General features: G+C 37.6%; 1 protein-coding gene across 3 annotated transcripts in view; it reads left to right on the plus strand.

Moving 5' to 3' along the window:
- The window catches only part of FAM193A (family with sequence similarity 193 member A), an 82,204-nt gene extending 62,773 nt beyond the window's left edge, over positions 1-19,431 (plus strand). For all 3 annotated transcript variants that reach the window (XM_074587401.1, XM_074587403.1, XM_074587402.1), the window contains 9 exons: positions 830-1,081; positions 3,476-3,674; positions 4,953-5,225; positions 5,563-5,845; positions 8,111-8,297; positions 10,146-10,376; positions 12,245-13,088; positions 15,802-15,883; positions 18,549-19,431. In XM_074587401.1, coding sequence (XP_074443502.1) covers positions 830-1,081; positions 3,476-3,674; positions 4,953-5,225; positions 5,563-5,845; positions 8,111-8,297; positions 10,146-10,376; positions 12,245-13,088; positions 15,802-15,883; positions 18,549-18,642 — 2,445 coding nt within the window. In that variant the 3' untranslated portion in view covers positions 18,643-19,431. The remainder of the gene's footprint in view (positions 1-829; positions 1,082-3,475; positions 3,675-4,952; positions 5,226-5,562; positions 5,846-8,110; positions 8,298-10,145; positions 10,377-12,244; positions 13,089-15,801; positions 15,884-18,548) is intronic.
- The last annotated feature ends 2,098 nt before the right edge of the window (positions 19,432-21,529 follow it).

Genomic DNA, 21,529 nt, shown 5'->3' on the forward strand with positions numbered 1-21,529 from the left:
GCCCATTTCCTCTTGTGTTTTCATGGGATAACACTGAGGGGGAGTCTGGCCCTGCCCTCTTTAGTCTCCTCTTCCCTGCCTAGTCAGGGAACACACACTGATAAGATCCCCTTGAGTATTCTCTTGAGGCTGAACAGTCCCAACCCTCTTAGCCCCTCCTTGTATGACAGATGCTTCAGTGCCTAACTCATCTTTGTGATCACTCACTGGACTCATTCCACTGTGTCCATGTCTCTCTTACTGGGGAGCCCAGTACTGGACCCGGCACTCCAGATGTGTCTCACCAGTGCTGAGCAGAGGGGAAGGATCGCTTCCCTTGATATGCTGGCAGTGCTCTGCCTAATGCAGCTTAGGACTTCTTCCAACTTCATCAGCTAATCAACCCTTACTACTACTTTCTGCACATACTCTTCTTCCATGTGCTTGGAAAATTGTGTAAAATAATAATCCTGTTTGATTATTTTTTTTTTTGTAGTGGGTAAATTGCCTAGTAAGGATCAAATGCTGTCAAGATTCGTATTCCTGTTCTTGATTATCTGTATCAGTATCTCACTTGTCACTGATAGTGGACTTTAAGAATCTGTATAGTATGAAATGCTGTCAATTTTTAAGGCATTCTTTTCTTAACTAAGATAAAGATCCTCCAGTAGTGCTTTTATTTCATTATGAGGTTTTTCCATTGGTATTAGATGAAAGAATTCTGTGGATGCTCTGAAAATATTAATTCATGTATGTACATTAATAATTACTAAGAAAAAAAAAAGGATGGGGGCAATATCTGATTTTATTGTAGTAGATTAAAAGAATTATTTTCTTTTTTTTCTTACAGGCTGACCAAGGTCCAAATGCTTGTGAATGTCACGTTTGTAAACAAGAAGCCTCAGGTCTAACAGCCTCTGCACTTGCAACTGGACGCCTGCCTGCTGGCCACCAGTTCCTGAATCCTGAAAAACCTGCACATCCTGCACTTCATCTTTATCCTCACATCCATGGACATATACCATTGCATACAATTCCTCATCTGCCTCGTCCACTTATCCATCCCACCTTGTACACAGCTTCTCCCTTTACACACAATAAGGTGAGCCTGATGAAGGAGATGGATGGATGCATCCTAGTCCCAGGAAAAATACCGTACACCTGTATAAACTAGAGTGACTGAGTATCAGTGAAACCATGAAAGTTGCTATAAATTGTGGTGTGTTTATAGTAGTCCTTTTGGAGGGAATAGCAAGGGGTAGGGAATAGGACATATTCAGAACTGGTGGAAGGTTCATACAGCAGGGCTTAAGGGTAGCTTTTGTCAGGAAGACTGATAATTTCCTTGCTGTGATTAGAAAGAATGTGGAGTCAAATGAGTCTTCAGTGGTGGAAACAGTAATGGGACTTTAGTCAGTGTGATAGGACTAATTAAATCTTCATTTCCTATGTATTGAAGGTCAAAATTTAATATTCCATTTTGGCAATAATATCCTGAGGTTTCTAGTTCAAAATATTAGTGACGTAATATTTTTTGAGACAATTGAGGTGTAAGAGTCTATTTTTAAGTGGTTTTGTGCTTTGAGAGAACTTGCTGTTTTGCAAGTTCTGCAAAATTCTTTTGACCCAAAACTTGTAAGTAATAAACAAGTTAAAGGTGTGTAACAAGGATTGGGACCACGTGACTACTTTTCAGAAGTAAGAGTCAAAAGCAAGAATTATTATTAATGTGGCACTGTTTCACATAGTATTTAAATCAGTTGAACTGTGGGTGCTGCTGAAAGGGGCAAAGCCTTTGTCATTAGGTACATATTTCTGTTATCTCCCTTTCATCTGTTCCCATGATCCTGTGGTTGCAAGGAGAGTAGACTAGTTCACTAAAGTGACTATATACTTTTACCATCCTTAACATCCACTTTCTTTTTTCCTGTTTTACCGGTGTCTCTTCCTTATCTTTGTTGCAGTGCACCAGTTCCTTAACTGCAGTGTGCCAGGCTGCCATTTCTCAAGAGTCCACTGCTGTTCTTCTGAAACCCCTAATTCTTGTACCTCACCTTCTGTCAGTCTTCCAGAGCTCTTCTTGCATCCCTTATAGCAGTCTACTCAAACTCCCATCCTTTATTTCTGCTGTCTTTCCTTTCAGAGGACCTTTGTGTCATGGAACATCTGCAGCACACTGTCAAGGCTGCACCAGAAGCGCCACGCAGAGTAGCAGGCTGCTAGCACCAAGTGCCTTCGTAATGCAGGCCAGATCTATTAGCTCTGGCACAGCACCTGAACCAGCTGGGCTCCACGTATTTATGTTATGCTGGAGCTAAAAAGACATATGTGGAAGCTGAAGCTTTAGGGAGCTTTTGCCTTTGAAGAGTCAGCTGAATTCAGCAGAGCTGGTAGTCCCTGAGCTAATAAGCCCTGCTGGATCAGGGTTGCTTCATCATGGATAGTCTGTTCTGCCTTGTGAAGTGTTTCTTTGTACTCGTGTATATGAGTTTTTCTTTTATGTAGGATATTCTAGTATTCCAGTCCCTCCCATCTTCACCATTAGTCAGATAATGAAATTCCTTCTGTATAGTAAAAGGAGACTAGGTATATAAGTAAGTTTGCTTGACCATAAACGTTTAGACTTTCATGTCAGAAATGTTACTGGACTTAGCTGATATTTTTGATATCTATGTCTATTTCTAGTGCAAGAGTAGAACAAAATCACTTTCCTTGGCTTTTTTAACATGTAACAATAATCGAACATAATAGTTGCATTGTACAAGGTCTCTGGAAGAGAGTTACTTTTAGAAAGTGAGTAAACAATTTCATCTAGAAGAAATGGGATGAACAATTTACCTCTATAAAACAAGAAAAAGCATGTTCCCTCTTTCCATTCCCCCTCCCCAGTTGCTTCTTAGAATAAAATTGTGTATTCTTTGCCTGTTAAGTTTTAAGTTAGGAACCTGTTAATACTTGGAGATAAAAAAAGCAGAAGAACATAATCAACTTCAAAATTACGTTTTCAAACAATAAGTGTTTTATTTTTCTACTGCGCTCATTTTCAATTCTGAAGCATTTGTAATCCTTTTATCACAATTGTCTTATGTGGTAATGATTATCATGTCACAAAGGATTGGTTTTGGCAGCTTGGGCTTTGAAAGGTAATAGTTCCTACCAGGTTCGACATTCATAGAAATACTGATTTTAATTAAAAATGAGGGCCTACCAATATATATTAACCCAAGTATTTTTGAAGAATACTTTTTTGTATTCATCTGTTAGCTGAATTCAGAAACAATGTTTGTGATTATAAAATACATACATACAATCTGTGTAATATATTATCTGCATGAAAAATCAACAAATCAGTCTTTTTATCATTCTGGGAAATATTGTTCATTGTGCCTTTTATAATGCCTTTCAAAATTGAAACACTGTGATTTGAATATTGCTGTTGGAGTGACTGTGTAAGCAAACAGAATATTAATGAGGAAAATACTCTTTATTTTTGTAGGCATTACCACCAGCTCCAGTTCAGAATCATACAAACAAGCATCAAGTATTCAACGCATCTCTCCAAGATCATATTTATCCAAGCTGTTTTGGGAGCACTCCAGATTGGAATAGCTCTAAATTTATAAGTCTTTGGGGATCAGAGATGATGAATGACAAGAACTGGAATCCTGCTACATTTTTGCCTGATACAATTCCTGGTGAGGGTTTGTTACTACTTCACACTGACTGGTTAAAAGCCTTATGTTTTGAAATGGAGCGTGGCAATTTTTTCTAGGAATGGTAGGTTTCATCATCATGAATTTATGAGACAGGATTCCGGCAGAGATTTGCTCCTATTTCTACTCCAGTGGGGTTGAAAATGGAAAAATTAATTTTTATGTACGGGGAGAGGGTGCTAAAGGCAAAAGAATAGCACAGTATTTTTCACCTACGGTCATTGTAGAGGTAATTTTGTCTTCAGAAGTTCAGGGTTGCACAGAAATAAGAATTAAGGGGAAATTTAAATAACTTTTGGTCTTCTGCCACAAAGGCTTGCTCTTTTTCTACAGGGTCATTACCACCACACTGGTAATATGGTACTAATCTTACTTCCTATAGTGCGCAGAGATAACTGCATTGTCATTCTAAAAGACAAAGGCATAAATCAAGCAGTAGATTAATTTAAGCCAGGAAGCCTTTGCAAATACTAATGGTTAAAGTGAAAGAGAATAAAAGAGAAATAACAACATACCTTTCCATTTGCATCATAGCAAGCGTTAAATACCTATTTTATTTCATTTTATTTGACTTGTATGAAAAAGGAAGCTTGGTTTTATGTGTTGGCTTTTTTTCAGACTGATCTGCTGCTAACTTGTGTCAAGCTACTACACTGATTTTTAAAAGGAAAGGAATTAAAAACCTCCAGAAAACTTCCCCAGTAGCATAGCTCATCCATTTATAAATGTCTTTATGGGTAACAGTTCTAATAGATGGTTAGTGGCAAGCTTGTGTGGAAGGTCTGTCACAAAGGGGTTACTGTAGCTAGCTGGAATTACCAACAAGTAAAGATAAGATTTATGCTGTTCTATTGATAGAAGGGTATGTTGTTCCTGCTTGAACTGTTGCTTGGCTAACCTGGCCTTCAGATATCGAAGGTTATATACTTAACATGTAAAATGGTGTCCAATTTTAGTTTTTAAATTATAAATGGCTAAAGGTAGCATCTTCGCTACTTGTTAACACACATTTAGTAGTGTTCTTAAAATTATAACGTTAAAGTTTTTGACTTCTGCTCTGAGACTTCTTTTTGTTACCTCTATGTTATCTGGGTGGGAGAGAGGGGCAAAGGAGCATCACTTCACTAATCCTACCAAGCCAACACTAACAATATATCCTTGCTTGCCTGCAGCTAAATTATTGCATGTTTAATTCTAAGTGCCATAAAGACAATTCTGTAACTCTGTGATTCTTAATTACTATGTGTGTTTCAATTGAAGGGAGTGATATATTAGCACCAGCACTCTCAGAAATAAGACCCGAAGCACTTCCTACTACATCTAGCAATGAAGCAACAGCAGTTACTGACAGCAAAGAGAAGAAAAATGCTGCAAAGAAGAAATGTCTGTACAATTTCCAGGATGCCTTTATGGAAGCTAATAAAGTTGTCATGGCAACCTCTTCTGCCACTTCTTCTGTCTCCTGCACAGCAACTACAGTGCAGTCAAGCAGCAACCAATTCAAAGTATCATCTAAGAGACCTTCATCGATAGGTAAGGATTTGTAATGCACACACTGCTTAGTGACTGACTCAAGTACATTTAGCTAGCTATAAAGATTTATGTGTTCATTTTAGTAATATTATATATCTTGATGATTTTCATTAATCGCTGTTCTTGCTACTCTTGAGTTGTAGTATCTGTACTCCTGGATTAAAGAACTTCATGAAAGACCTTGATGTTAGTTTGTGACTGAATAGAAAGGTGTTGTAATACTACTCCATTTTTACAGAAGCTGAGAACATCATCATGTTGCATGATTGTTTGGATAGTTAATAGACACTTATTTATTACTTTTAATTGTAAGTGGTTTATTTTTTCCCCAATTTAGGTGAAGTGTTCCACAATATTAATAAAGAGGACCATAGACATTCTGCACCAGTCGCACCACGAAATAGTCCTACCAGTTTAGCATCCCTCCCTTCGCTGTCTCCTGCTGCACTGTCTCCAGCCTCTACACCACATCTTCCAAATCTTGCTGCTCCTTCTTTCCCCAAAACTGCTGCAACAGCCCCTGGATTTGTGGATCCGCATTCAGGTCTTTGTCCTACTACAGTTGCACCTCCTACTTCAACCACAGACAGCTCTGTAAGTGCCCCACCAAGTGTCTGCAGGTAAGTTTCTTGTTATTGTTGTTGTTCATTTTTTACAATAGAAGGGGAATTAAAATACAGATACCTTTTACCCTTTGCCGATGGTTGTAGCCTGAAAGAAGAGCTGTCTGTGTTCAGCAAATGAGACTGAGTTCTGATACTTAGCGTGCAACTTGGTGTGAGACTTTACGGATATGTTTTCCATTGCAGAACCTACTTACTGAGTTTAGAGGCTTAAAAATGAATGAATACTCACTTTTAGAGATGTCACCTGGGATAAATAAGTCAAGCTCTATTTCTTTCTTACACTATCATTGTGAGTAGTGATCGCTGCTGCTGAGACACAAACCTGTTGTATCAGTTTTCCGTCATTTTGGCATTACATGGCAAGCAGGAATGAAAAGCTGTGAAAAATCTAAGGAGTCTGTAGACATATCTAGCTCAACCTATAAAAAGGTCATATGTAGTCTTGAAAACTGCCACATAGTAACACATTTTCCTGACTGGACTTCAGACTTAGGTATCAGTCCCACCATCTATATAGTGCGTGTAGTGTGAAAGGATGTTTTGATTTCCAAAGGTTATCAAAGGTTTGGAGGTTGGGAGGAGTTTGGTGGAGCTGTCTGGAGTGTTATGTACTGTGGCAGACAGCCTATGGTGCCAACTCTTCAATATCTCCGATGAGTGCAGGTATAACAAAAAAGCATTTGAGTCTTTGCTTCAAGTACTCTTGACCCGTAAGGCTGTGGTCGTGGTTGCTATGAATGTGGTCTGCTCGCTACTGCAGTAGTTTTCAGAAGATGATGTGAGATTTAGGCAGAGTTAGATAAATGCATACCTGAAGTGCTTCTAAAAATGCCCTTATTTCTGTTATATATGCCCTTAAATTCTGTTTTATTGATGCTATCATAAAATAAGTAGTTCTTCTTTCATGCTCAAGAAATTGTAGCAAATTTTGTAAAGAAACTTTCTTTCTTAGTGCAGGGAGAGAATTGAATATAGGCTATTTAGCGCAATAGAAATCAAACTTCTATCATCATCTCCAGGTACTAACATGATAAAGTAGTTTTAGTTTGTAAGGAATGAACTGGGAGAGAACCCAGAAACAATTGTTGCAGTCTCTATGGATGATCAGCGCTGTGCTATAATGGGAAAAACTGCTTTATGCTCTAGTTTTTCAGTCTAGCGATCGAGCAACAGAACTAATGAAGCCTTGATTTCTGTGGAATTGTATCTGTTACCCCTAGCACATGCTATTGGGCGCTGTAATGCTAACTCTCAACAGGCAAGAAAGCGTGATGCAAGGGCTGCTCAAACTGACTAGTCAGAATCTTTGCACTGGCTGGCAGTATTTCCTGTTACATGCAACAGTTTTGCATGCCTTTTCTATAACTAGGATACTGAAGTTGAACAATTTTTCCTGTTCACTAATTCTTGAAAAACCTACAGGGCGGGGGGGGGGGCATGGACAGGAAGGAAGGGGTCAGTGGAGATAGAAAGAAGATTCACTTATGTTTTGCAGATAAGGCAAATTTATGGCCTGTTTTCACCTTTATAACATAAGAACAAAGAAATACTAATACTAGATGAGTGGATTTTTTAAAAATACTTTTTACTTTTGAAGCAAGATCACATCAGTTTTAGAAGAACTAGACAGTTGGGTGCACAGTTCTGCAGAGCTTTGGAGGGAATAAACTGCTATGTACCTGCTTATTGAAGAGATGTGCTGGTATTTCCCCTTGAAAATAAAGCTGCAAACAGCGTAATGGGAACATTTTGGTTTTAGCTGACCTTGAATTTTTTAAGTCAAGAGCTTGAAAATCTGCCTAAAACCAGGGGATTTTAAAGGTAAGTTGAGTACTTTGCAACTGCACAGCTCTCTTCAGACCACAAGTGATGACATGGGCAGCAGTTTCAAAACCATTCCACTTTAAAAAGCTAAAATCACTACTTCTGAAACTATTTTACCCATTTAAAGCCAGGAAGAACAGTTCCAAAACTCATTCTCTACGCTGCTCATTCAGTGAGTCACTAAATGAGTTTTTATAAATCACTTTCTCATGTATCTGCTTATCTTGCTGCTTAGTTTTGAGCTTCTCTATTTGCAAGCTACTGGATGAAGGCTTTAGGATTTGATGCGTTGCTGGTGGCTGATTTCCCAGTTTGAGAGTCTTTGTTCCTAGTAGATTTACATGTAACTGTATATGGCTTTTTGTTATTTTTTTTCCAAATACCTTATTTATTGTAATCTAGAGTTTTTATAAGCTTTTTCTTAATTTAACATAGTGATCCTGACTGCGAGGGCCATCGTTGTGAGAACAGTAACACATATGATCATCAACAGTATGATGGAGAGGAGAGCCAAGACGAAGACAGCTGTTCAGAGCATAGCTCCAGTACCTCAACATCCACAAATCAGAAGGAAGGAAAATACTGTGACTGCTGTTACTGTGAGTTCTTCGGCCATGGAGGAGTAAGTTGTTGGATTTAAATTTTTTTTTAATTTGCTTTTTTGTCACTTACTCATCATTGATTGCATGTGATTTATCAGACTGCAACTAAGGGGGTGGTGGAATTGGAGCTCGATCAAGAGAAGTAGTAAGAGGAGCATGGTTAGAAAGTAGTTTTCCTCTTTGAAATGAAGAATTGAAACACACCTTTGCAATTGAAAGCAATTCAAGAGCAATAAAAATGACTGAAAGATTTAGGAAGCAGCTGACTTGGATAATAGATACCATGCTTGACTGAAACTGCCAACAGGGGCATTCAGCCATTTAAATAACTTCACAAAATTCTTGCACTCATCTGTAGCAGATTAATTATAAATAATGCAAAGAGTTTGGGTAAAAGTACACTTAATATACACTTATTCTTTTTAAAATGTTCGTAGCAATTTGAGCCGTTCTCCCATCTATAAAAGCTGCAATCCTCGAAGTATTCACTTTAATTTGATTTTTAAAAAAAGAAAAAAGAAACTGTGCTTACCTAGAATTTAGGCAGTGTAAGTTTAAATTATACTTTTATCAAAGGAAAGTCCGAAGTGTAATTTCCCTATTTTCAGTATTACAGTTTACTGATGCATTTTGATAGGCGCTTTCTTGTATCTGTATTTAAAGAGTGTTTTGAAGAAACTATGAAGTTCTAAAGGATGCAGGTTATACAAAATCTTTTTCCTTATGTTCTTTATTTTAATACTTAACACTTTGTTTGAAGCATCCTTATGTTAACGTCGTACCAGTAACATGTCTAGTAAATTCTTTTAATCATATCTTTTCATTTGCACGAAAGAAATGCTAAAAGCTGTTGTCACACTAAATTTTTTTAACTTAAATTTTTATTTTCCTGCTGGCTTCATTTGTAAATATGTGTATAGTCTGTTTTAATAATCAGTTAACTAGTAGAATTTGAGTCTCTGGCATTTTTTTCCTATTTGAAGTAAAAGCTCAGTTTATTTGCCATGTATTTAGGGCTCGAAGTGAAGTAAAAGCCCTTGCCCTGTAGCTGAAAGCGGCAGGGAGGGGATCCCATTTCTCATTGCACGTTCCCACCATGTCCATGATTGATCTGTGTTTGGTAGTCATCTGATTGCACAGTAAGTTATTCATTTTGCTGAAGTGGCAGAAAACTACAGGATTTTTAAGTTAATAGGCTTTCTTTTCCTGGTTTAATGAGTTGAACTGGTGTAGCTCCAAACAGATGGGCACCAGATCTGGTGCAGGAGGGGAGAGGGTAAGGCAGCGGGAGGGGAGGAGGAATGAGGAGTTGAGAGGTAGGAGCGGTGGTTGGGAATACAGAAACGAAACATGACGCAAGGATTCAGCTTGCAGCAGCATTAAAGTTATTGATGCGACTCTGCTGGAGGTATGCTGGCACGCTTCAGTGCAGGCTAATCAAGCCTTCACAGTTACAGCCCAGAGACCCATGTAGCACAAACGCTGAAACAGACTTCATAGAAAATGGGAACAGCAGCAAATGTCTGCTCCTTTCAAATATTCAAATGTGGTATACCAATCACAAGAGAATATGGAAATCTCCTTTTTTGCTTTTAAAGGCATTTCTTTGTCTTCTCCCTGTGCATTCCTCTGCAAGATCAGTCAGTCTTTCAGTTGGAAAATACAGTTCACAAGCAAGCACCAAGTCCAACAGGTCTCTTGCATGTTAAATACACCTTCTAGGTACACATACAAACAATAAAGAGTTTGATATTCAGGTTTGTACCTTCCAGGGTATTTTAAGGTCTCTGAAATTTCAAAATCTCAAAGGTATTAGGTCAGTGAAATATTTACATTTAGTCACTAAATTTTTGTCTCGTGTCCTTCAGCCTCCAGCTGCACCAACCAGTAGAAATTATGCAGAGATGCGAGAAAAGCTTCGTTTACGTCTAACTAAAAGGAAAGAGGAACAGCCGAAGAAACCAGATCAGATCTCTGAAAGGGAAAGTGTTGTTGACCACCGAAAGGTGGAAGACTTGCTACAATTTATAAACAGCTCTGAAACCAAACCAGTAAGCAGTTCTCGGGCAGCCAAGCGAGCCAGACATAAGCAAAGAAAGGTAAGACATAAAAGTATATTTATCTTAGACTTCATGTTTTTGAATCTGTATACTCTCTGTAAGTATACTTCTGTATGCTGACTTTATAATAATGGTATAATTGTTTTCTGTGTAGTTTGTGGTACACTACTTGTTTGTATATACACAGCTAGCTTACCTGTTCTGATGCTGCCTGAGGAGTTACATAGTAGGCTGGGAAGATTCCTCACAGTGTCATTGTCATGTGTTTTGTTGCAAATTAGCTTTATACTGGATTTTTCCACACTTTAGAAAGCTATTTCTAAGTCTCAGAAATGTTAAGAATTTGATTGTTTTGTAGAATTGACATTTAAAAATGGGGGAAATTAAAAACCTAGTGTTTCTTTGTTGGGATAATGGTTACAACAAACTATCTCTGTAAGAAGCCAGGAAACATAAGGTCAGTGCTTTTATGAGAGTGCAAAAGTCAAGATTTCATCTTTTTAGAATGATTGCACTGGGCACCTTGCTGTCCTCATTGAAAGAGGTTAAGCGCTGTGCCACATGATGACACAAAAGGCTATCCCAAGCTGGAGTGAAGTGGCAAGCTGCAGAGATGGGGCAGGGAAGAAAAAATTACGAGTTGCTTTCAAATGGAAATTGGCAAAAACATTTCTAAAAAAACTCTGAAGTGTAACAGTAAAATTATTTTTTTTTTAAAACAGTATTTGCTGAGTTAATAGAGGAAATATGTTTATTCTTATTAAGTTGAACAAGCAGGAAATTGGCTTTTCTTACTGCAATTCAAGTATCACCCTTAGGTATAAAGTTCAAGGTGCAATGAGGTTGCTGAATGTTTTTGGATTCTGCTGAGTACGTTGTGTGACCGCACTGTAAATATTTCTTGCTTGTCGATTTGCTTGCTGGCACTAATTCTTCATTCTTTAAATGCTTCCATGGGCTTGGAAGACCTGATATTCACAAGTTATATTCTTTATGTTTGTGTTGTAGCACTATTCATCAACTTGAGGGCTTAGTGAGTTTTTTTTAAATAAAATTCACTTTGCTCTTGCAATGTCGTTTGAGCATAAGAAGTGGAAGATTTTCATAGGGTTTTTTGCATGACTTCTATAACTGTGGAGAGAGTAATCCCATACAGGCACTTCTAAATGTGCAAGAAAATAAATGGATGTGATTGTTCTCACTGTGTGACTTTCGTTTTGCTAATGATGCAAGATCAATGCTGCACAGATAAGTTTTAACTATTTGCAGTAATGGCTGGGAAAAAATCCCTTGTGTCTTTGTTTCATGTTGTTAATGAACTTATGGCTGACAACAGAAAACTTTACCATGCCTAATATTTTTGGCAACTTTCAATGTAGCTTTAATGTGCTTAGTCTTTTGCTGTAAAATGTTTTTAATGTTCTCTTCCTAATGTTCATGAACAGAGGAACTCTGCTAATGTTCATGAAAGAGAGCAACTCTGCTACCATAGTAAGAGAACAGGTAAACAATGCAACATGATGCAAACCTGAGTTACCTTAGTAATAAAGGCAGTTGTTGAGGATGAAGCTGAATGTTTTGTTTTCAGCAGTTTTTTGTGGTTGTAGAAACTTTGATATGGAGTTAGGCTTAGCAGTAGCAAAGAGAAGATCAACAGTAGGTATTAACAACAGTCAAATATGTTACAGAAAAATAGAAAATAGAAGTATAGAAAGGACTTTAACGTACTTTAAAGGGCAGCTTTTGTATAAATAGTTATTTGCCTATGCGCGGGTTTCTGGATTACGTATCTTCATATGTTAACATCCTAGGATTTATAATGTTCATAGAGAAAAGTAGTAATAATCCCTAAAACTCTGATTTCCAAACTATTTGTCAATTTCAATAAACCTATTGTTATTTTGTAGCTTGAAGAAAAAGCTCGACTTGAAGCAGAAGCCAGGGAGAGGGAGCATCACCAGTTGCTTGAGGAACAGAGGCGGCGAGAGGAAGAAGAGGAGGAGAGGCTGAAACAAGAATTACAACGGCTTCAAGAACTTCAGCAGTTGCGGGCTGTAAAGAAAAAGAAGAAAGAACGAACAAGTAAAGACTGTCAGAAGGTGGACATGCTTACTCGAAACTGCCAGGCAGTGAAGGAATCTGTCCCAAATGCACCCGAAGACATTCAGAATGGTACACTTGAGCAATCAGAAAAGATAGAAACCTCCTCTGGTTCACTGTCAAGACACGTGAATCATACAGAACAGAGGCCAGTTTCGGAGACAGGCTGTGAACTATCCGATCCTGTAAACACTAGAGACTCCAAGCTGCTTTATCAGAAAGAGGGGAGTGTAAAGCAGCATGAGCCCCTCTCTTTTCTGCTCGATATTATGCATCAACATAAAGAAGGAAACAGCAAACAGAAACTAAAGCAGATAAACAAACCGTGTGCTGAGCAAGTGAAAAAGTCTGTTGAATCCCCCAAAGCAGCTGAGATTCAGACTAAAACCAGAAACCAAATAGAATCCAAAGCAAAAGCAGCAGAGCTGCCAACACTTGCAGAACCTAAAAAAGAGGAGAAGAAATTAAACAATAACAACAAAAAACAGTTGAACCATGTAAAGGAAGAGAAAGTACCCGTAACAAGTGAATCCCCTTCACCAAGCGAACAGCAACAAAATAATAAGCTAATACTTGCGGATTCTCCTCAACCGAAAGGCAAGAACAAGAAAAATAAGAAGAAAAAAGGGGACAAAGTCAACAATTCCATTGGTAAGAGTATAAAAGTTGAAGAACTTGTATTGTTTTTTATTGTTACCAATACAGAAGTTTGAAATCTTTATCTTCAGTCATTTCTGCCAATGTGAATTAGAGAAACAGGAAAACCAGTGTCAGGAAAGCTCAAGTCATTGTAATTATAACAACTAGGAGATAAATATACTTAGTATATGCATTATACTAAGTATGCATTTTACATTATATATGCATTTTACATTAGTAAACAGGTGTAGGATACTTTAAAGAATTAATAAATTAGCATATGCTGCTGGTTTTGTATGGGGTTTTTGTCAGTTAAGAAAGCCAGTCTCTTCCATAAAGCCTATCTTGCCTATAATAAATATTTAAAATAATTCAATAATACGCTGAAGTCCATTTTGAACTTCTTTAAAAGCAAGATTGTTTCTCATACAGCATTAAGAGTGTAGTCTAAAGTTGGTCTTACTGTTTGAGCAATGAAAATAAGGGGTTTCTGCAGCGAAAGAATGATCATTCATGCATAAATTTGCATTTCTTGGTGGAAATAATTCCTTTTATATATTAATTAAATTAACAGGTGAAGTAAGTACAAAAACTAGTTTACTATTTTTTATTTGCCAGAGTGAAAACTTACAGTGGGATGTTAATTAGGTGATAATATTGAGTGTTTTCTCCACGTGACTATGAGTTTGTGCTAGTAAACAGATTTTCTTCATTTATCTGATAGAAATAATTAAACCATAGAAGATTGAGTTGACTCAAACAAGTTGCACTTGCGTAATGTTCTTTGCAACGTATCTTTTTGTTTTCCTGAAAACATCTAACAGCTAATACCAGAGTTGAGAACTGCATGCAGTGCTAGCTGGTTGGCTTTGTCAGCATGCTAATCTTCTACCATTCTTGGGCACCAGTTTATTCCTGTACATGCTTGGTCACTACTGGGACTGCCTGTTGGGATGGCAGTTCTGTGGTAGGGACATCTGTCAGCTCAGAGCACCCAGTCGTTCCCCTGGGATCACCCAGTAGTTGAGTGGTCACAGTGCATAAATTAAACGCCCGTTCACCAGAATGACTTAAAATTGCAGTTCTCACTGCTGTTCTGTCTGGTAAGCACATCAAGGTACAAGACCTTAATCCTTGGGCAGTCTCTGCCAGTGTTTCACAACACTTATGTTTATTAAGCTTTGTTAGAAAAAATGTAAACCAAATTCCTGGTTGTTGCAAGTGCTAGGTGTAGAGCCCAACTTTTTTTTTTTTGTGGTTTCATGGTTGGGTTGAGTCAGCCAACCCGTCTTTCTTTTTAACTCTTCTTACGTTCAATGTTTCCATTCCACGTCAATCAAGCAGTGGTACAGCACTGAACCCTTTTCTCTCATACCTTAGTTCTTGTGCATACTGTGGTGTGGTGTGTTTGGGTTTGTTTCTTTTTTTTAATTTACCAAGAAGAATGTATACCTGTCATTGGAGTAAGACAAAACTCTAGAATTAGGAGCAGAAAGAGAAGACTGGAGACATTTGAAGGAGAAACTATTGAAGGGGGGGTGGTGGAGGGTGTTTACTGTAGGAGAACGTAGGAAGCTTCCTGCATCATCTTCTCCTCCCTGCCCCTCACCATTGTTTTCTGCTGCTTAAATCAGGTATAGTTAGAATTTCTGAAAACTAATGTTTAAATGTGAAAAAACCTAGGGATGTGTTTCTGAATTTATAAAGAGATAACTGTGCTGCTCTCTTCAGAGTCGGAGATGGATTGCCGCTTTGAGTAGTTCTGACTTCAGAACTACAAGAAAGATACTGGAATATACAATTTTTCGTTTAGCTCTGGTTTCTTAAAGACATAGGACCTTTAGAAGAGCGTTGTTTGTTCTCGTAATCTCAAGGATTCTAGAGAGTCCTGATGTGTATGAGGTGTTTTCGGTTAGTTTCTCTGTCTCGCCCTTTTTGGAACAGGTTCTGAAGCTGTTTCAGAAATTAGATTGGAGTATATAGGTAGTAAGAAAAGAGACTTTAGGAGGAAAATGCTCAAATTGGTTTCTACAAAAACTTACACTTTCTGAAGCTTTTTTTTAAAAAAAAAGTGCAAGAGAACCATACACTGAGACAGTACGATATACCAACAGACTTTAAAGAGACTTTGTTTCTATACCTGAGGCGTAAATTCAGGCCATATTAAAATATTTTTTAAAACGTTTTTAAAAAAACTATCCTAATTGTAGGTAGCATGACTTAGACTCTTGCAGACACAGCCTGATGTGCACAGCTCCCAGATGGAGGGAGCACAGCAGCTCTACAAACCTTCTGTATAAATACCATTTTTTAAATGTTTGTAAAGCTGCCTTTTTAGTGGTAAGGCCAACAAATTTCAGGCAGTCAAATGCTATTCATTAGCTGTCTGATTCATTGAGCCCTTTGTATAATTTGAACATTCTCATGTGTATTCCAGGTTAATGGCACCTTTTGCAACCCATGCAGTCAGTAAATTTACTGTTGATTCATCTCTTCCTCATTCCCAGTGTGACTCCTTAAAGGCTGAGCAGAGGTACTAGTACCAGGTTTTTAAGAAGTGTCTTTCTTATTATAATTATTAGTTCAGCCTAAACATGAATAATCAGTAGCCTACCAAGTTCAAGCAGTTCTCTAGAAACATCCTTAATGCAGCTTCTTCAAGCTTCTTCCTCTCCTTCTCCCCTCCTCATGGAATCTAATGTAGTATCGTCCTTTTCCTTTGTAGATGATGTGTTTCTACCCAAAGACATTGATCTAGACAGCGTGGAAATGGATGAAACAGAGCGAGAAGTGGAGTATTTTAAAAGGTAAATTGCTGTAATAAAGCTGTTGTGCTGCTTCTGATGTGCCATGGTTTAATAAAAAAATAGCAAAACAAACCCTGGAACCCGCCACAACTTAATAACTAACTCCTAGCAGAAAAGCCTGTGCTGTACTGTGTTGTAACATAGCAAGTACTGTTACAGACATGGTGAATACTGTAACAATCACCAAAACTGTAGATTTATGGGCACAGATCATAGCTAAGTAGCACAAATACAGAAATTAGTGCCAGAATCATTTATTTGTCCCTCAGGTTCTCATCAACGCTTTCAGAACATCCTTAGTTACCACTTTTTTCTATAAGCAGAGTTTGCATGAATATTTCTTTTATTATGCATGCAGACTAAATACTGACTAGTGTTTAAAAAAAAAAAAATAATGAAAAATGTTATGTTAGGTGTTAAGTGTGAGTAAATAAAACTTACGTTTTAAATTTCAGAGCAGATACTTCAGAAAGGGTTGTTCATGATGTTTTCTTCCTTTTCTACGTAGGAGCTTTTAGTTTGGAGTTTTGTATTGTACATGAAGTAGAGGTTGTACAACTGTGGGGTATTAGCTTATGCCAATCATAAAGAGGAGATGCTTATGCTAGTGCAGTGACAGTAAAAGAATAATACGAACCTGTGCTTGTGAATCTTCTTTCTTCTGTGCATTTTGGTTGCTTTTGGGATTTATGCATCACATTAATTACCTTTAAATTAGTCAAATATGAGCAGACAGCTCACGTTTAAATAATGTAGCACGTGTTCTTCCAAAATACTGAAATCGACTCAAATTTCTGTTCTTTAATGGTGGCTGGGTGTGTTAGTTTTCCATGAATAAATCTAGTAAGCGTGTCATCATGGCAGCCAAATCTGAAATGTTACAAATAAATCTGTTTCCTGCAATTGTATAATTTAGGAATCAACAGCAGTATTTCACAAAACAACTCAAGTAATTTGTTTAAAGGGTGGGTTTTTTTAAGAAAGGGCTTTCAGTATGAATTTCAAGTTCTTTTCTAAATTTATATGGTTTTGGTAGTCTGTGTGCCTGGCATGTAATGTGTGTCTGGCTCTTGCAAGGGATAGACTTCTCTGTGCTGCTTATTATTACTATACAAAATGCGTATGTCTGTGACTATTTATGGAGCTACAATGTACTAGAAGATGAATCTCTATTCTGAAAAAATATTTTTGAGTGGTGCCAATTAAAGGATATTTTTAAAATTGAAATGTAGTTTTATAGGTGAAATGTGGCATATATTATATTATGCTAGTGTTGGTATAGCATAAGACATTGTTATGGATTTCATGGAATATTCTTAGCTTCATTCAGGTTTGCAATATCTGTAACAAGAAAATAGAAAATTTCTTTTCACCAGTTCTCTACTCTCAATAGAACAAATGAAGCAGTGTCTTAAATTTGTGGAAGTGCAGCTGAACTTTGGGGATAAACTTGTCAAACATGATTCCAAATGAAAAGTTAACACTTTACTGTTTTATAATGAATTCAGTAATTGATGTAATCTACTCCTTTACTGTCATCTGTTATGAAGTGTGTGTAGCCATCCAATTTTTTGATGCATACTTGTTGAGAAAAGATCTCTGAAGTGCCCTGATAGGTGCTGTTCTAGGGGACAAAACCAGCTATTTAACGCCATGAAGATACCTTTAGTGCGTATGTTTTCTATAATTTGATTATTTCCAACATAATACTTAAAAGGCTAGCAATATTGCTTGTTTTAATAACCCTCCATGGCAAAGAGCTGCACAGGCCAACTGAATTCGTACCTTTTACTGATAGTTTGTTAATTCATCACCTTTTCTTCTTGTTTTGTAGTGGCATAATAAATGGATACATTAGTTACACCCTGACTTCAGAATTAATTTTGCAAGCTACTTCTAACTTTAGCATAGAAAAAACAAAATAAGTTTAGTTCTTCTGACCTTCCACCGTACCTTTATATTTTGCTCCTTCTGTCTACTCCTCTCTTTTGGCTTTCAGTTAGAGAAGCTGTATAGCCTTCCAGGGAGGGGTATGCACTGCCTTAATGCTGTCATACAGCCTTTAGCCTAAACAAACTACACCTGGCCTCACTAAAGGACTGTCGCTGAAATACCTGCATGTGCCAACCTTTTTCAAAAGTTCTTCCATAAATTCAGTGAAAGTGAATAAGTGGATTTTTGTTCTAAAAGTGTTTTTTCCAGACGTGTGGGCTGCTTATCTGCTGTATTATAAGCAAACCTTCTTTCTATAGGTCTTTGTCTCAAATGTAACTTTGATGTATTCAGAAGAGAAACAGCAGTGTTCCATCCCATTAGTGCTTCTGCTTTATACGTTACCTAACACTCCTTCTTACTGTTAGAAGGTTTTCAGTAAATATGGCAATGTCAGCTCTGTTTCTAGTTAACGTTCAGCTAGCTTCTGTCTGCTAAATATGCAGTGTTCTTTGCTACTTCATTCACTTACTCTTGATGATGCAGTGGTGTTTAAAGTAATTTATGATGTGTTTGAGTGATGAACAAGTGATTTTTATTTTCTTAGGTGTGATTTTTTTTTTTTCTAAGAGGTTTTGCCTTTCTGAATGAGAGCTGCTTTTCAAAAGAGTAAACACCTGTGGTTTGATTGTAAATATATTGGTTTCACTTTATCACTTTTTTTTGTTTTCAGATTCTGCTTGGATTCTGCCAGACAGACAAGGCAGAGACTTTCCATCAACTGGTCCAATTTTAGCTTGAAAAAAACCACCTTTGCTGCACATTGAAATGACATAATATGGGGAGGGAACCCTGCAGGAATCAATGAACGACAACTCCACTTATCTGTCCTGCTGTGCTGAGAGCTTATCTGGTCTTGAGCCAGTGCTGCCTTGCCTTGTCCCCAGTGCTGTGTGGATCTGCACTGAACCCTTTGGCCTGATAATTCTTGCGGACTGAAAAATTGCCACTTTCTACCTGAATTTGTTAGCTTGTGTGCTTGTAGTCTGTGAGTGAGACTTACTTGATTGTAGCTGTATGCCGTTGGAGTTGGAACAATAGCTCTTTTCCATCTCCTTCTGAATGCCTTGGCCTCAAAGACTTTAAATTGCTTAGGCTTGGGTGGAGGCCAAAATACTAGTTTGCATCATCTGCAGTGGCTCCTGTCACTTCTGCATCTAGCTATGTTTTGTCATTCTGACTCCTGACAAAGGAATGGACCTAGTCAGTTGTGCTTTCATCTGCTCCAGAATTCTTCTGACATGACTTCATGAGAAAGAGGTTCTTATGGGACAAGCATTTCCTCAGTTCTTTCACAATCTACTGTTTAAGAGTGTACAAGTTACGCTATTTGTGTTTTGATTTTTTTTTTCCTGACTTGTAGCCAGCTTGTGTAAGAATACTTGCAGAATGAGAAAATTTAAAAAAGAACAGTACTCACACTATCAAATCTGTTATAGAGTGTATAATTGTATTAACACTGAAGCCTAACTGGCTACTTTTTTAACATATTGTTAAGTAATATTAAAATCATGTCTTTCTTTTTGAAAGATGGAATACATTAGTATGGCAGAAGACTTGTGTCTTGCTTTTTTCTGCTTGGGTGGGGGAAGGGAAGAAGGAAACATACCCAAAAAATAGTGGTCTTCTAAACTAAGTTTCATCTTGGGTCAGAATTGGTCAGTCAATGCTGCTTAATGTGAATACGCAGTGAATGCATGTTCCTCTATCACTGTTTGTTTGCCAGCTCACCTGATGGGAAAAACTGCTATCTGCTGGAGCAAGAAGAACTGCTGCTGAATGCTAGAATTAAGCTTGTGAATTCTGTGAATTACTGCAATGCTTCTATTTCAATAGATCATTTGTGAGAAGGTAATACAGAAATTTCCAATTTAATGTCAGTGCAGAAATTAAATAGGTAGGCTCAATGCTACTATCTTGTAAATAATTAACAACATAGTAACGTTCTACAGGTTGTATAGAATTGCCCAGCATGGAAGAAAACTGATACTTTAGGATTTTGATCTGTGTAAAGATACTGCACTTGTAAAAATTTTTCTGATACGGTGCTGTTTATTCAGAATAGAGACAACAGAAGCTTTCTTTTTACTTCTTTATGACCATACTTACCCAAATTATAAGCCAGTCTTCCATTATTATTTTTTTTAAGAAAACAGGACTTCTACTCAGCATGTATTTAAAAGGACAATATAGCTTCAAAGCCCACTAACATCCTTTTCTAGAACCATTCCGCACTTTTCTTTCTTCTACTTGTTAACACATATTTTTCTGTGGTACACCTGCTGGGCTTGGGACTGCTTTGCAAGACACAGTGTAATTACACTCAGCTTTGGACTTGAGAAGGTTTAATGGGTGATTGTTGTCCCCTATGAGGCCCAGATGCAGCAGGAGGATTGGTTGGCTACAGACCACTGAGATATCTAAAACTTCACATCTGTCTTGTTGATCCTGGAGCTCCTGTCCCACTGTGTTCTCCTGATACAGAACATAGTTGCTCAGCTTGTACCCAGCCCTTGTAGGTAAATGAGCCCTCAGTCTCCTCTTGTAGATGAGGGAATGACACAATACGAGTTCTCAAAATATAGTCCAGGGATGTAAAGGGGACAACTTCTATTATTCTTCTTAACATTCAGGTTGAGGAAGGGATCCGTAGCTTAGCCTCACTTTTTTGTCAATACAGTATTGTAACATATGTATTTATTTGCTTGTGCTGGAGGAATAGCATCTCAAACCTGAAAGGTAATATCTGTGCCACTTAGCACCAGCTGTCTCTGCAAAACTATGTACCATTGAAAGTACCTGCATCAGTTAGTGGAGATGAATGAACTTTGTTTCTTGAGATCATGGAGGCTTACATCTGTTGGGGCCTGAGTTAGTTATGTAAAAGTGGAGAGGCTGCTCATGTGGGACAGTGGCTGTGGGGAAAAAAAATAATACTGTTAAAACAGCTGAAGCTAGATGTTTCTGTGAAATCCAGCTTTTCAGGCTCTTTCAGTCTAAACCGTAACACAAGGTGGCAGTGTGTATTATCACTAGTAACTTCTGCATTAGTGATCTCAACAAATTGAGGTATGGGGTGGAAGAACTAGTTGATGTCACACTGGCAAATATTGATGTAGATTCCAGTTTCTCTAGAGTGGGAATGCTTTGAAAATACTGAGATTTCTAATGATGCTAGGAAACTCATTTCAGAGCATTTGTTTTCACTAGTAAATGGGAAGAAAGTCAGCTTTATTTTCTACTACCAAAGCTGTTCAAAGAGTACTACGTGAATATGACATGCTTCTCTTTATTTTGAAATCTTGGGTTAAGACAACAGAAGTCATCCTCCTGCATTTGAGAAATATACGTGTGTATTTGTAATATCCTTCAAAGATACTTGCCTTTTGCTCCATTGTGGTATATCGGTACAATTGACAGGATTCCACGCACTACACAGAAAGCATGAAGAATGGGTATCCATGGATCTGCTGTTGTTGCACCTTGCTGAGAACTTAAAGGCAAGATGTGTTTTTTTAAATTCATAATTAAGTGAAGGTAAGCATGGACCGGTCTAGGAGCTAGAAGATTTGAAAATACTAGCTTCAATTCTGCAATTTTTGTGGCCCTGGGCAAATGAGTTAGTTACTATTACTCCATTCATTAAATGGTTTT

The sequence above is a fragment of the Larus michahellis genome, chromosome 5, assembly GCF_964199755.1.
Source record: "Larus michahellis chromosome 5, bLarMic1.1, whole genome shotgun sequence".
Lineage (NCBI taxonomy): Eukaryota > Metazoa > Chordata > Aves > Charadriiformes > Laridae > Larus > Larus michahellis.